This window comes from Mustela nigripes, chromosome 5, assembly GCF_022355385.1.
Source record: "Mustela nigripes isolate SB6536 chromosome 5, MUSNIG.SB6536, whole genome shotgun sequence".
NCBI classification, from domain to species: domain Eukaryota; kingdom Metazoa; phylum Chordata; class Mammalia; order Carnivora; family Mustelidae; genus Mustela; species Mustela nigripes.
In genome coordinates, this window is record NC_081561.1 from 69,458,186 (window position 1) to 69,474,717 (window position 16,532).

Sequence of the window (16,532 nt, forward strand, 5' to 3'; positions counted from 1 at the left end):
ACTATTAGCTTGTCTGGCTGCCTGTAGCTTATACGCTCATAATTCCTCTTGCTTCCCATCTCTTCCTCTTTACACTCTTTTCCTTAAGGATAAACATAATAATAAATAAATTTTGCAGCACCGTTTATTTGAAAAGAGACCTAGGTTTTACCGTCTTTAGAAAAACTAAAAAATTAAATATATTATCTTTACAGATTATCCTATATAGAACCTACACTAACTCTACAAATCACTTGTTTTTTGAAACTTCTTTCTCAAATATAAATATGGAATCATTACTCTCCTGGTGATAGGCCTCAGAAACTCGGATTAGCAAATTCTGTAATCTGAAACTCTTTGAATTTAGCAAAAATTTTGGATACTCACACCAAATATGTTGTCCATTTTAAAATATCACTCTCCCAGGATAGACTGACACAGCCATTTTAGTGCTACCCAATCAATGTTAAATATTAATGTCTTTAAGCACTTTCTGGCCTATTTCGTATTAAAATCAATAACTTACTTAGAAAAGTTCTTGATCTAATTAACGATCTTCTCAGGCACACTTCCACAGCTGACCCACTTTAAAGTGGAGGAAATTAATACAAATAACGGAGAGTGTGCCACAAGATTATTCAGTCTTACAATATTTAGGGCTGGTTAAAAGGAATTTAGAGCTTCCCTTGAAACCAATTTAAAAAATATTCTCAAGAGTAATCTAAACAGGATCAAAGTCCACTTAATACAACAAGACAATATGCCCATTATAAACCGCCGAATGATAAGACATGGGTCCGGGCTTCACAAAGGTAAATGACATTTGGATATTTATTGTTTATGGCAGCAGCCTTTGAAGCAGAATGCAAGACTCTTAATTAGAGCGTAGGAAGGAACTATCAAAGCTGTTATTTCTAAATTTTTTATCTGGAAGGAAAAAAAAAAAGCTTTATCAAATTAAATATTCAGATATTCCCCACTCCCCTCCCTTGGTGCTTATGCAAAAGGCTTCATACAAGATACCCCCATGATGTTCCTGCAGAAACTACACCAGGAGAAGAGGTCAGCAGGGTTCTGCTGTTGTCAATGACTCTTGAGGTATTGTGGAATGAGCTATAGAATGTCATCAATGCAGTTAATTTTAAAATCCAAGACCTTTCACAGTAGAGTAATGATGATATTACAATATTTGTAACGAGATGGACAGTGATCATGAAAATATTTTGCAACAGAGATTTTCTCATTGTCTTGAGGCAAAGTATTTAATCAAGAGTTGACATTTCAGAAAAAAAAAAAATGTCCTTATTTGCTGATGTTTTCTGGGACAAGTGGTTGTTGGCAGAATGTTACCTACCAGATAATTTAGAAGAAGAAACAGGAGGAGAAGGGGAATAGGAAGAGAATAACATGCTTAATGTACAACTTGAAAAAAAATGTAACAATTTGACATGGATAAAGAATCTGGATTGGAAAACTCTAAGGAAAGACCATTTAGAAACTGGACATTTATGAAAATATTATGAAAATATTTATGAAAGTAGTTCACCTTATAACTCATGCTTGTATCAAACTTGAGAATGAAAGTTTCTAATTCTGCTTTAAAAATCTTCTGAAGGAAGAGTTCCAAAGGTTTTTCTATCTTTCTATTAGTTTGTAAGAACAAAGGATGGTATCAGGAAAGACTGACATTTTCTGGCAGAATTATAAGAATATTCTTTGCATAACCAAAGGATGGGATTTAAAACAAACACCATGTTTAGGAAGATCAAGCAGTATTACACTTCCTTCGCCAACACAACTTTGTTATCTTGTCCTCCTGGACAGAGTTAGAACCAAGTTTTGAAATAAGTAATACAGAGTAAGACCTTTGACTACTCATTGTATCACAAGCCTTAAACTGAAATGAAAACAAAACAAATCACACTTCTCTGACTAAAATGATCAATTAATTTTTTTAAAAGATTATATTTATTTATTTGGCACAGAGAGAGAAAGAGAGAGAACACAAGCAGGGGGAGCAGCAGGCAAAGGGAGAGGGAGAAGCAGGCTCCCTGCTGAGCAGAGAGTCCGAAGCTGGGCTTGATCCCAACACCTTGGGATCATGACCTGAGCTGAAGGCCCATGCTTAATGGACTGATTCACTGAGGCACCCCATTAACAATTACTCTTAATAAAATACTTCATTTCCTCATCTATTTTTTTTTATAACTTTTTAAAAAAAGTTTTATTTATTTGGCAGACAGAGATCACAAGTAGGCAGAGAGGCAGGCAGAGAGAGACAAGGAAGCAGGCTCCCCGCAGAGCAGAGAGCCTGATGTGGGGCTGGATCCCAGGACCCTGGGATCATGACCTGAGCCGAAGGCAGAGGTTTTAACCCACTGAGCCACCCAGGTGCCCCTCTTCATCTATTTCTTATCCTTTTTACAATTTTACTTTTTGAGTGTTTTTAAATGTATAGGACATAATACAGTTGCATAATTTACACATATATATTATAATGTATACATAATTTACAAATAAAAGTACATGTTCTAGGGTGAGTGCTCAAAAATGTTTTACTGATAAGAGGGCAGAAAAGCATAAAAACTGTGGGCTTACGGTGCTGTTATAAGAGTGCGATGCGAATTCCATCATGCGGCTACAATAATCGCATGTAAGTAAGTGGCCGAAAGTGCTGCCTTTCTATAGTGTTAACATGAATTTTTCAAGAACCACAATTGTAATGCCTTGCAATTAATGAACTCACCATAATTTTAGTCCTTATTGCAGTCTTTATTTTATTCTAATAATTTAAAAATAACCCTTCTTCAGCTGGGGAGTTAAATTGTGTACTTTACTTCCCTTTGTTGTTCCAGATGACAATGACTATGAGGACTCTACACTGCTTCCCTTGTTCGAGGAAGACTGAGTTATAAACTGAACGCATGGGAGGCTCGTTAGAATTATAGATGTGTGTGTGACTATTATGCACACATGTTTCTCTACATGAAAATCCATCCTTTTGTCCTAGGTCTGACTTAAACACAGGTGGTAGGGACAGATAGTATGGAGGGCTACCACAGTGATCCACACTTTTGGATCTAAAAGATCATTGGGTTTTTGAATTCCAGGGTTTGGTCATAAACATTATGCCAGTAAAACTGGTACACTTTATGAATCCCACTTCAACAAATGGGAAAACCACATCTTAGAGAAAGAAGATAGGTGATCATGTTATTTTTTTAATAGAGTTATATTCAGTGAAATACAGCATTATAAATACCCAGTTTGACATGATAGGAGAAATATTTACATTTGTTACACTATTCTTAATGTAGTGGAAGCAGAACTTTTACTCCTGTTCCTTCTGCTGCCATCTTCTTAAACAGAATCAGCAACGTTATAGAAACTGGCATTGTCGGATATTAAAATAATTACGGCAAATCTCTAATTCATAATTCATTTATTTCCCAAAGTCCATTTGCAGAGTGCTAAACGAGGTATAAAAAAAGGCACTATGCCGACAGCTCTTTGGGACCAAGAGTGGAACAGGACATTCTATACTCTCTGAGGAGACAGGGCGCCAACCCCAAGGGCATAGACATAGAAAATCAGAGATGAGAGAACCCAAGAATGTGTTTGAATCATTTTGTGTAAGGCATGTAGATTTCTTATAAAACATGATTTAAGGATTCAGCAAGGAGATTAATTGACCTTTGAGATAGGTCATATTTAAATAGTCATATTTAAAAAGAAAGGAACACAACAGATCCAAAGTGTTTGTATGATGTACTCACACACAACTATTAGAAATGATATCCACCTTAATATGGTTTATGTAACTTTTATTATACTTCCAGGGGATAGAAGAGACTTATGCTTAAGTTTTGGAAAATGCTCACTGATGGAACCATTATAGTAATTACACTGAATCTGTTTATTAATTTGTCACAATTAAGTCAATAAGAGCTTTACTAATGTCCTATTACTTGATTAGTTTTGAAAGTGATTATCTTAAGAACTTGACTTAATTGGAAGGCTCTCAATTTACAAGGTACATTAAACTCTCAGTAGCATCTTAAGATTATTCAACATATGCAGGTCAATTACCAGTAATCACTGTTTTGTACAAATGTTCCATAAAAACTCTAGCATGACATGACAAAGAGAGAAAGTAAGATCTAATTAAAAATGCTAAACCCCAACTGACATTTCCAGGATAAAAGGGCAACATGAGCATTCATACAAAGTCTTCCTAAAACTAGGTCTGTTACCAAAAGTCAAATAAAGAAAAGCTAGCAACTCTCTACCTTACAGATGAAGATAATTTGTCGTGATTGCTACAGCACCAAATTGCACTGCCTGTACTCATGCCCAGCTGCACATTCATTTCCAAATTAGTAAATTACAATTAATTCTTACTGCTCCATCACTTTTCTTTTTCTAGTTAATAAAAGAGACTGCAATCAATTATTGTTCAACCCATTTTTTAGAACAGATCAACTACAACTATTACTGCATAAGCAGGAAATATGGAGTAGTTAATGTACCTACTGAGATTGTAAAGCCTTTAAAAACTATTGGCTGTAGTATAAATACTTTATATTGACCTTCCAATTCCCAAAGATTCAATGTAGTTACTTGAATATTTATAATGATTAATAATAATAAGGGCTGAGAAAGTCCTTTGATACCTAGGCTGATTTCCAAACACCTAATCAAATGATTTCATAAACTTTTATATGAAACTTTATTAATCAGCTATTTGAAAGGTTTGCCCCACACTAAAAACATGAGCCTGGTCTTGAGATTAATCACAGGAAAAATTGATTGCTGCCTTCATTAAAAACCCAGGATAGCAAGTTCCTTGAAAAGATTATTCTACTGCTGACCTGTAAAGGCATTGTATGAATTATGTGTTCTGACTTGTTCCTAATTTAAGTCCTGTACACAGAATACATTTCAAATTGCCAAGTCTGATTTGTCACCGATTGTGTGAATACAGTGAACACCGCTGAATCTGTAAAATACTAGTTCTGCGCCTTTGAAAAACTTAAGATGAAAGCCACTTTGAGTTTGTTGCATTCAAATAACTATAATTGTCCTTAAAATTGTCCTGGTGAGTTAACTGTTTAACCAGTGGGGATGCCGGGATGTTGGGGGTGGGGGTGGGGGTGGTGGAAAGCAGTGGTCATATTTAACAATCCAGTCCGTGGGTTTTGTACCAAGGATTTATCTGCTGAAAACTCAAGAGTGAGGAAGGCCTCTTAACAGACTTCCAACATACTGCAAATCATTTTTTTAAGGGATTTAAGCAGTCCTCTTGGGATAGATTGTCTCTCAACTGCCTACACATCGCCTTTGATAAATTTCTGCACTTTAATTACTCATATGCTGTAATTCAGCCTTAAATGTAGGTACTTAAGGAAATACAGAAAGAACATTTTTCAGCATTGAAGAATCCACGGTTGAATAGAACACAGCCACTTTATTGTACTCACATGTCAATTTTCTGCCATCGCCCTACTGGAAGCACAGCCAAGTGGTCTGTGGCCGATGGGAATTCATGAAGCAAGAGGGTGGGGTGGTGTGGAGAAGTCATAAGGACTGTGCAAGCCTGTGTTCAAAGACAGATGTGGTCTGCTCCTTCCTCCAGGGAATAAAAGACACTGAAAACCTCATTTACCTGGGTATTAACTTCGATTATGGCCAGAGCAGTGGGAAGAAACAGAACAGTTTAGGCACCGTTAGGTTTTTCTAATTTTTACTGCCTCACAATGCATGACTAAGAAGCAGCAAAGCATCCTTTGTTCAGAAGTGCTTGTCCCTTAAGTCTTAATAATGAAGGATGTACACAAAAGACATTTAAATTAAGTGCTGCTATCTTTACTGTCCACTTGGAATACGCAAAGGCTTTCAGCTTGGTCAAGCTGCTGAGTGCTTGGCACAGATGTAGTGATCTGAAGCTTGGTGAGAGAATTAAATGATCCGGAAGAAGCCTAGGTTCCCTCCTCCTCTTCTGATGGGAGGATGGTCAGAGACTCTTTTCTCTGGCTCTTGGATGCCCTCAGGTACAGAGCCAGGTCACCAGCGGCTTACACTGAAGTTGCTTTGCCTGAGCCACAGGAATAACTCTCTTTTCTACGCTACCCTGAAATCCTTAATTAAAACGCCTTTTTTTTTTTTTTCCCCTCCCCCTATGCTAAAATGGACCAGCATTTGCTTTCTAGTCTTACTGGATTAAAAAAAAATAATAGTGCAAGGGAATGAAAGAATGGGTAAACTCTTTGGGGGTAATTAATGTTTGGAATTAGCTGCTTTTCAGAAGAAGCAACGAACTATTCAGAGTTAACTGAAAATGTTGGGTAACTATTAACAAAAGTAAATTAGTCATAGAAACAGAAACCCCCATACTCCTTACCACCTACTCCCTCCCCCCAAGGATGTTTGGACTTGGGGACCTCACTGAGCAGCTCTGAGATTTAACAATCTAAATGGTTTTGATGGCCCATTTCTTATACTACAATGGTTCTTAAAGGGTGGTCCTTGGACCAGGAGCATCAGCTTCTGCATCAGCTGGGATCTGTGAGAGAGGCAAATTATTGAGCCTTACTAAACCTGTCCAGTCAGAAACTCTGGATGGAGCCCAACAATATGTATTTTTAACAAACCCTCCAGGAAATTTTTACATACTCTAGAGTTTGAGAACTACTGTTCTATTAAAATTGGATATTTTCACACCAGTTTTCTAATATTTATATATCTCAATGTTAAATTGACCATTAATCGACAGGGAAATGTTTTCAAAGGAAATTGAGATGATAAACGAAGCCAGAATCCTCAGGATATACATACCAGACTTAAAGCAGAGATTCTCCACCCCAGCTGAATAATGGACTGGCTGAGGAGCTTTGAAATATGCCAGGACCTTATTCCAAGCCAAATGAAACAGACTGGGGGAGAGGGAGGCAGCAGTAACATATACTTCTAAATGCCCTAGTTATTCTCAAGCCCTGGAAAGATTGAGAATCACTGACAGAAAGTAACCACAGCAGTTGGACTCTCAACAGAAGTTGGGCAGTCTAAGAATTAGGAAAGAGGGCGATGTGGATGTCCACAGCAAAAATATACACATACGTTCACAGATAAGGTTTGTGCCATATATTTTTTAAAGATTTTATTTATTTATTTGACAGACAGAGATTACAAGTAGGCAGAGAGGCAGGCAGAGAAAGAGGAGGAAGCAGGCTCCCTGCTGAGCAGAGAGCCCGATGCGATGAGGGGCTCAATCCCAGGACCCTGGGATCCTGACTGAGCTGAAGACAGAGGCTTTAACCCACTGAGCCACCCAGGCGTCCAGCGTTTGTGCCACATTAACTGAACACTAGCTAATGTGTGGGACTTGGGAAAAGAACATTGCATTTTATTGCCTCGCAATCCTCTTAAATCTTACGGGTGGAGCAGCTATTATTTCTAGAGGAGATAATTCACCAATAAATATAATTTTAGATAGAAAACTGAGTTTTGACCCTATAGGCTAATTCCTATATCTAAATTAAGATATAGATATAGAATCTATACCTATATCTAAATTTAGATTATTCCTAATAATCTAAAAAATAAGAACTGTTTGAGTATGGATCCACCAGAATCCTACATGTACTACATCGAGACATTCTCTCCACACTTCAGGCTAGTTCTACCAATACCATTTCTCTTCCTGACCTGAAAATGGGACTTGAAAATAGGTTAGAAGCATTGAATGGCTTAAAAACTTCCACAAAGAGGCATCACCAACCAAATTAGTTTTAACTACGTATTGTTTTATCCTATGTGTGCATATGCCTATATATACATACACACCCCCACATAATTTTATAATGAAAATTGAGAATAAGACTATACATTAACAGTAATTCCAATTTATGTTTATTTCATATCAGTTTAAAATGATAAATCTCCTCTTACAATTAATTCATTAGATTTCCACAAAACCTTTTGAGGTCATCAGGATAAGTAGGATTACAGCTATTATTTTCAGTTTAATTTATGAGAAGACAAACTCAGTTTAATGAATTATCCAAGACCAAGAGCTATATTGACAGTGTTAATAAATAGCAGCTTTAACTACGGTACCAATATTCTAATGTCTGATAATAACTTTGTACGTGGTAGTATTAAAACTTTAAAATATGGTTATTACTATTTCCAGAAAAGTAAAATTATCCAAAAGAATTAAAGTAGATAAAAGAGGGAAACCCAATTTAATAAAGCATTCAATCAGAAAAAATAAAAACACAGACTAGGTTAGCTTAAGATGCTAGGAGAGACTGGAAATTCTTTCTTTCCTAAAATTGATTGGACTTCTCTTTGAATTCTTCTTCTTTTTTTTTTTTTTTTTAAAGATTTTATTTATTTATTTGACAGAGAGAGAGAGAGAGATCACAGCAGGTAGAGCAGAAGGCAGAGAGAGAGGGGGAAGCAGACTCTCTGCTGAGCAGGGAGCCCAATGTGGGGGCTCGATTCCAGGACCCTGAGATCATGAACCGAGCCAAAGGCAGAGGCTTAACCCATTGAGCCGCCCAGGTGCCCCTTCTCTTTGGATTCTTAACAGGTGCATAAAACATATAAATAAAAGACAGAGTATAAGACATAGCCCTGATTTTACATTCAGGCCGTATCAGTTCTGCACAACCTTTTAAAACATAACTACGTGTTATTTGTTTCAGAATATTAGCAAATCATTAAATGAGTTTGATGGGTTCATGCTAAAAAATGTGTTTCTGGATTTTTAAAATATAATTCTTATGATGTTAAAGTATATATATAATATATATACTTTATTATATATATTATATATATTATTACATATATAATATAATAATATATTATATAATAATAATAAATATCATTATATATTATATAAATATATAATTATATTCTGCTTTATCTTGAGATTTAATAAACTTAACAATGTGGACATCTATATTTCAACTATCAAATAAAATGGAGACATAAGGAAAATATTTTAAAAGATATCTAGCCTAATTAGATGGTCTTTCATAATTTGTGTCTATGAAAACCAACCATAATTAATATTTAAGCATTTTACACCACCAACATTACATGCAATAAGGGGGCTACTGCTTTTTGTTACAATATACATAGTACATGCTTCACACACGATAATCTTTCACTATTAGAAAACATTAAGCTATGTACTATTCTTAATTAAGGTCCCATTTCAGTCAAAGTAAAGCAATTTGCAACTTAATTATAATAATAATACAAATTGCAATGTAACTAATGATATAGTATGCATTTGTGTTGGTATTTAGAGTAGTCAGTAAATAAGACTTTACAAAGCAGGAAATAAAAACAGGTGAGGGAGTTGTGCTCATTCATCACCTTGCTGACTAATGAGAGCTGGAGTGGAGATCAGTCACTTCCAGCACATTCCTTGATGTGTGCCACAAAAGCGTACACTGTAGACAGTTCCACTAACCTAATATAACCACCAGGCAAGTGCTGTGAGTGTCAGTTTAGAAAAATCCACAGAGAGAAATAAGTGATAAAATAGTATATAGCTAAAACTAACTCATTTATCAAGAAAGACAGATTAATTATTAGGAATGCCCAGACTGTATGCCTTGTGATAGAAATGAATAATGGGAACATTAACTATATTATTTTAAATTAAGAATACACTGGAGAAAACCCCAAATCTAATAAGTTTACTCTACCTACGCTTGAATTACACCCAGGAATATGGAAATAGTGAAATGCCTGATTCTACAAACCACACAGGTGATTTTTCTACTGTACAATAAAACAAAAGAATGCAGAGGGCCTCCTGTTCACAGTAATAATAAGATTGGACATCAAATTTTGACATTTCCACATTGGAAAAATTGAGTTCTACCAAAAATCTAATCTATTAAAAAGTCAATGTTTTCCTTTTAACAGAGGTGTGCTATAACTTATGCATCTTTATTCTACTATCCTATTGGTGAAGCCAGTATGTTAGTTGAATCCGGTCCTGTGTATAACACTAGGTATCTGTTCAAATTATCACTTGCTATTAAGTCACAATTCTGATTAATTTATAACAATACAGCAGCTCTCAAATTAAGATTACAGATGTAGTGAAAGAGATAATTTTATATATATACACATATATGTGTGTGTGTATGTATGTATGTGTGTATATATATATATATATATTTTTTTTTTCCTGAACAGATTTTGGGACAGAATTCCTAATGCAGCATATGAGTAAATTATTTAGATTTTCTGCTATTCTCAGTTTGTACAAATGCTGAAATCCAATTTGGCTTATTGGTGTTTTGGCTCCAAATGCATCAACCTCTCCAATTTAAACTACTGCTTGCTTTAAATTCAACTCGGTGAGTACTTATTATCTCTCCTTGGCACAGACCATCTTACATTTGTCAATTACATGAGTGAGTGTATAATATAGTAACATATAAAATATACATTCTGCTTTACCAACCAGGATGTGAATACCCTAAGGGAAAGACTGTGTCTGTTATCTTTTTAAATAAAGTGAAGAGAAACAGAACATCTTCCCAGAACCTAGCATGGAAACTTCATCACAGCAGGGACTAAAATAAATGTTTATATCTTACAAAGAAAAGGTAAAGAAACCAATTATCTTCAGGCAATAATATGAATACTAGGCAGATGTAAATAGATAACCATAAAGTTCACATTTTTTTAAACATATAGATATTGGCAAAGAGCTGCATCCATATTTTCAAAATTGAGAGGGAAGAGAACTGTGCTATTACAGACAGCACATTCTATATTTCTGCCATTATAATTATTATCAAAATTTTCAAAGCCAGTCAACAGTGAGTACGCTGCTCTTCTAAAAAGCATCCTCAAGCACTTTTTTCTTATGGGCATCATTCCACAGACACTCCCTCATTCTGAGAAGATAATTAAGAAAATATGTTTTTGCCAGACATATTTTTTTCTTCTTTCTTCTGAAAATTCTACTGGTGACAGTCTTCAAAAAACTAGAAAAGAAATTCCATGCCAGCTGTCCCTTATCCTCTGGCCCATACTATAAAAATACAGATATTCAGAGGAAACAGCATGTATGTACATGTCGACAGGAAAAGCACATTCTGAAATGCAGTTTACTCTGTCTTCCTCTCCTGGGAGTGATTCTTTGATCTCACTGCTGGAGGGAGAATGGATTCAATGAGAACCCTCAATTGGGCAAAGGGATATAAGGAATTTTAGTGGATTTATAGTGCTGTTAATTTTGCCATGGCTTATTCTCTGAATTTGGATAGGTCATTGCTATTTAGCAAATGGGACTGAGAATGGATAAAATAGATAATAAAAAAATTCATACAGAATGCCAGGAAGAAATTAAAAGTGTTCCCATCATGTCAAAGCGTCACCTAATAATCTAGTTTGACATGAAAACATTAGAGAGTACATGTAATGTACAATGGTTCATTAGTTTTTAGTTTTTATCATATACAACTATCCTGTAATCCTTGAAATTAGAAAATTCCAATGTAAAATACTGTAAATTCAAAATAAGGTTTTTATTTAAAAACCCATAATGTCCTAGTTAATGAATTTTCAAGAGGTATAGATATGAAAGCTAACAGACAATTTAGTATTTAATAGTTTTGAGAAGTAGTCCTTTATGTACTGAAATACAGCTCCACTGTAGAGTAAGGATAGATTTAAGGGAAAATCGTCTTGGCTGTTAGAAATAAACACTAAGTAAAATTAAATAGGCTTTAGAATAATCTAATTTCTTATGCTTATTTTAAGGGAGGCTAGAACTAACGGAATGATAGCAGCACCTTACAATAATTGGCTGAGCTTCTGCAAAGATCTCGGTGCACATCTCTCTCTGCTAGTTTTAGTAGGGCCTTATTTAGTTTCATTACCTCCCAGGAATTAATATGAACTAACCAGCTCTTTTAGAGTAGAAGGTTGGAGTGATCACCCAGTCCAGTAGTCTAACCTCAGGGTTCTCAGGTTCCAGGTGGTCTCTGACGGTAAGTCAGCTCTTGGAAATTGTGTAAAAATATATGTACTCAGGAATGTGCATTTTATGAGGAGAGGGTCATGTTTCAATAGAATTTCAAAGTGGCCTATAAACCTGTAAAGGTTCACAAAACAACTACTAAAGTAGCATAATTGCACTTTACAAATATTCCTGCGGGTGGAAATGATTGCTCTCAAACCACCCAAGAACTGCAAAATACCGAGCCCCAGGTCTCCTGATAACCACCTAACTCAGTGTATTATTGTGCCCATATCATGCTTCTCAGAGGACAAGTAGGGGAAAAAAAGGTGTTAAATGTGCACAGTGTTTTCATAAGCAGGTCTCATTTCAGGTAGCAGAGTAATTTCTAGGTCAGAACATGGTCTATAATACAATGTCCAGGGCGCCTGGGTGGCTCAGTGGGTTAAAGCCTCTGCCTTTGGCTCAGGTCATGATCCCAGGGTCCTGGGATGGAGGCCTGCATCGGGCTCTCTGCTCAGCGGAGAGCCTGCTTCCCTTCCTCTCTCTCTGCCCGCCTCTCTGCCTACTTGTAATCTCTGTCTGTCAAATAAATAAATAAAACATTTTTAAACAGAAAAATACAAAGTCCAAAGTCATGGATGGTATTATAGGTGATCTACATGAACCATCCTGGGCTTCCAAACAAACACAATACTGCCTCCAGGCCTAGCAGAGACCCGCTCCTGCTTTAAGTCCCTGCAGCGTATGCTCTGACCTTCAGGGTGACAGAGAAAACCACAGGATCCCTAAAGGGAAAAATCGATCCCGAGACAGCACATCATATAATAGAGAACTACCTCAGGTTCACATTGGCCTAGCTGTGTGCTCTCTCCCTGCCTCACTGCTCAATGACACCCCTGGCCCAAACTCTCTCTCTCTCTCTCTCTCTCTCTCTCTCTCACACACACACACACACACACACACACACACATAACAGGGTGATTTCAAGGTATCAATATATAAATCCACAAATGGAAACAAAGAATGACATTTAACTGATTTATTAACCAAATAAGTAATTTCATGATTGTTTAAGATGAATTTTAGGAAAGAAAGTCACTAAAATAAATAATTAAAAATAAATGGACATTAATCCTGCCAAACTACCCTGTACATCCTCTTGGCATTTCTTTTTTTTTTTTTTTTTTTTTTTTAAAGATTTTATTTATTTGACAGAGAGAGATCACAAGTAGGCAGAGAGGCAGGCAGAGAGAGAGAGAGGGAAGCAGGCTCCCTGCTGAGCAGAGAGCCCGATGCGGGCCTCGATCCCAGGACCCTGAGATCATGACCTGAGCCGAAGGCAGCGGCTTAACCCACTGAGCCACCCAGGCACCCCCTCTTGGCATTTCTAAACCAAGAAAGATGTTTAATTTGTGCCTATGTATCAATGTGTGTATAAATGTCTAAGTACATATTCTATCTCTACCACTTACATACAGTATGATGTTGGGCAAATTACTTAATTTCCCTTCAAAACAAGTTCCTTATTAGTTTCCATTAGTAAAATGGAGATAATGGCCTTCTTGGGTTATTGTGAGATTGAATGTGGTAATACATGCACAGAGCCTAGAACAAAGATTCATATTTTATGATGATAAAACCATCATATCATCAGCAGCAGCAGCACCACCACCACCACCACAAGGAGGTACATAAGCAATTAATTACTCACGGTAAAGATGGAATTAAAAAGGAAGATTAAGATAAAATGGTATATTGATGAAATGTTCAAGGTATCATGAAAATTCAAACTACTCCCTGGGAAAATACCAGAAAGTCTGTTTAGCCTAGGTTTACTTGGAGCAAAATTCCCATGGACTTGGCATAACAGGATTCTCCACCCAAATGGCCTGAGAAGGTCTGTTGATCTGGGTCAGCAGGGCAATTCCCTTCCGTCCTTTACAACTGTGGGCGGGGCAGCCCAGGTGCTCCCGGTGTCTGTCACGCCAGCTCCTTACATGGGAGATCTGATTAGTCCACGGTTCTAGCTCTGCAATATCCTGTCAGCAGCTTAACTGAAGTAAGTGCTCTTAGGAACTGGATTCTTTGGAAGTGAAATGCTTTGATGACAATTTTAAAGATAATGGGGTCTACAGAGAAACAAAATGTAGCATCACCATGAAATAGAAAACCTCAAATCATGTTTGGCTTGGATGACCCTGTTGGGGTCATGCTGTCCTATGACAGGGACCATCTAAGGCCAAGGAACACTGGAAAAGGACAGATGCCAAGACTGCCAATGGTATCAGTCACTGACATCATGCAAGAAATCATCCATCCAGTTAAAGCACAGTACTGCATATTCCAACTTCAAAAATATGTTGTTAAAATGAAGAGTTTTACCTTTTTATATTCAGCAATGCCCAAGGTATTCCAGAAGGAGTATGAAATGCAGGTAGCAATTTTACCCCAAGTTCCACCGCTTTCTTTCGAAATATCTGAAAAGTTTAAACAGTTACGTAAGTTCCTGCTGCAAGCAAAACAGAAAGTGTTATACTACCGTCTCACATTTAGCACCTTCCGACTTTAAAATTTTCTTCATATGAAAAGATAAAAAAGTGTCTCAAATTAACAGAATTGCCTAGCAAAGCAAGAATGGTCTAGGGGCCCTCATGCTGTGGGGAATTCATTACCAATCTTGGTTGCACAATTAGAATCATGTTGGGAGATCTGAATAATGCTGATGTCTGGGTTGCACTCCTAAGATTCTAAATTCTACGGGTTGGAGCTCCCTGATTAGAATTTTTTAAAGCACCACAGGTGATGTCAGGTGATTCCAAAATGCAAGCCAGGGGCAGAACCAATGCTGTTAGGGATAAGTTCTGGACTGAAAATTGGAAGAACTGGTCCTCTTCCAGCTTTACTTTTATTAGGACCCAGAGAAAGAAGTTTTAAAAAGATGATTTATTACAAGTAACCTATATATCCCCTCAGCTCTTTGCAGTTAAACGTCCTCTGATGTTAAATGTAGGTGAAATGGAAGATATAAAGTTAAATTAGGTACAAATTATGCCCAGAATGTATAAGGAAGATAATATATGCACATAAATATCTAAAATGTAGATAAAACGAGGACTGGCAATAAAATCATCTGGGAGTTCTGTGAGCTTGGTAAGGCTGCACGGTGGAGAGAACATTTGGATGAGGAGGCTGTGCAGCATGTCAGGGGCCAGTGATACTAGAGATTAGAGTGGGAAGGGGAGGAGCCATCCCTGGAGGCATCAGTGTAAACACAGACACAGGCAAGAGGGGGCACGTAGGCAAAATGGAATAGGTCAGCTCGCCTGGCCAAAAAAGAGAGGAATACTTGTAACCAAGTTGGAAATATACAGCATGGGCCCGAATCATGGAAGGTCATACATATGAAGCTAAGAATTTTACTCTGTTAAAATGGGAAAAGATTGAAAGTTTTTAAGCAGCCAGTTCACTTGAGCAGATTGTGCTTCAGGAAGAGTAATTGGATGACATCCATTCACAGTCCCATTGAAGGAAGACCTGGTATAGCTTTCCCTGTGATAGCTGAGACAGCAAGCAAGTGCCTTACCCCTTCTCCTGTAGGAATGAGCATGGTGTACTAGGAACTCAACTATTTCCACTTGCCTCCTCTTTAAACAATGGAGCTGTGAGAAAGGCTGGGGAAACCCTGAAAAGCACGGAAAATGGAAACAAAGTTCTCTCCCAGTCAGTGGGAAAGTATTCTTTAAACCTACTGTGTTGTTTCTCTAGAGGAAAGGGTTCCAGTCCATAACTCCTGCTCTAAGTCCTGAGCCTCCCCACAGACAAATCCAGGCACTTGGGCTTCCAGACTGAACACACTCCAGTAATGCCAATGTTGACACTATTTCAAAACCTTACTCTTTTTCATTCTCTCATCTATTAATGAAAATTAAGAAAGTAATGAATTTTCATGTAAATTTTTGGTTGATAATTTAGACTAACATTCCTGGCATACAAACAAGGACACAGACATTTATACCATAGAAAAAGCACTAGAAAACAGAGGTATCATTTTTTCCCCATTCTCTTTAAACTGGACAGTTTTCCCATTTCAACAACTAACAGTATATGTAAGGAGAGGAGAAGAAAAAATAGACCAAAAGATATATTCCTCCCTTTTGTCTCCCTTACCCTAGAGAATTCCAAGTTCTCTTCTACTGAAAGTGACTATCCAATCACAGCCCAGCCATCTGTTGACTTCCTAGTTTCTACTTTTTAAACTGTTAATTAATTAACTCCTTTTCAAGAAACTTACATAAGATGGAAGTCAAACGAAGCAATTAAAATACCATCGTGGATATTATAACCATATGGCGTGGGAGGTTAAGGAGGCAGGCTTTGAAAAACACAATGCCTGTGTTTGAATCTCAGTTCCAACTTTTTCAAATTGGGTAATTTTGGACAAATTGCTTACTCTCTGTGCTAAGCTTTCTCATCTATAAAGTGGGGATAACAAGAGCATTTGTTATGTTAAAGGTTGTGGAGGGGAATGTGTTTTTTTATATCGAAAGACCTT

The 16,532-nt window shown here is 36.9% G+C and overlaps 1 protein-coding gene across 1 annotated transcript in view; it reads right to left on the reverse strand.

Annotated features, from left to right (window-relative positions):
- The window catches only part of MAN1A1 (mannosidase alpha class 1A member 1), a 166,509-nt gene that overhangs the window by 57,291 nt on the left and 92,686 nt on the right, over positions 1–16,532 (reverse strand). The window contains exon 5 of the mRNA XM_059400633.1: positions 14,363–14,457. Within this exon, the coding sequence (XP_059256616.1) occupies positions 14,363–14,457 (95 nt within the window). The remainder of the gene's footprint in view (positions 1–14,362; positions 14,458–16,532) is intronic.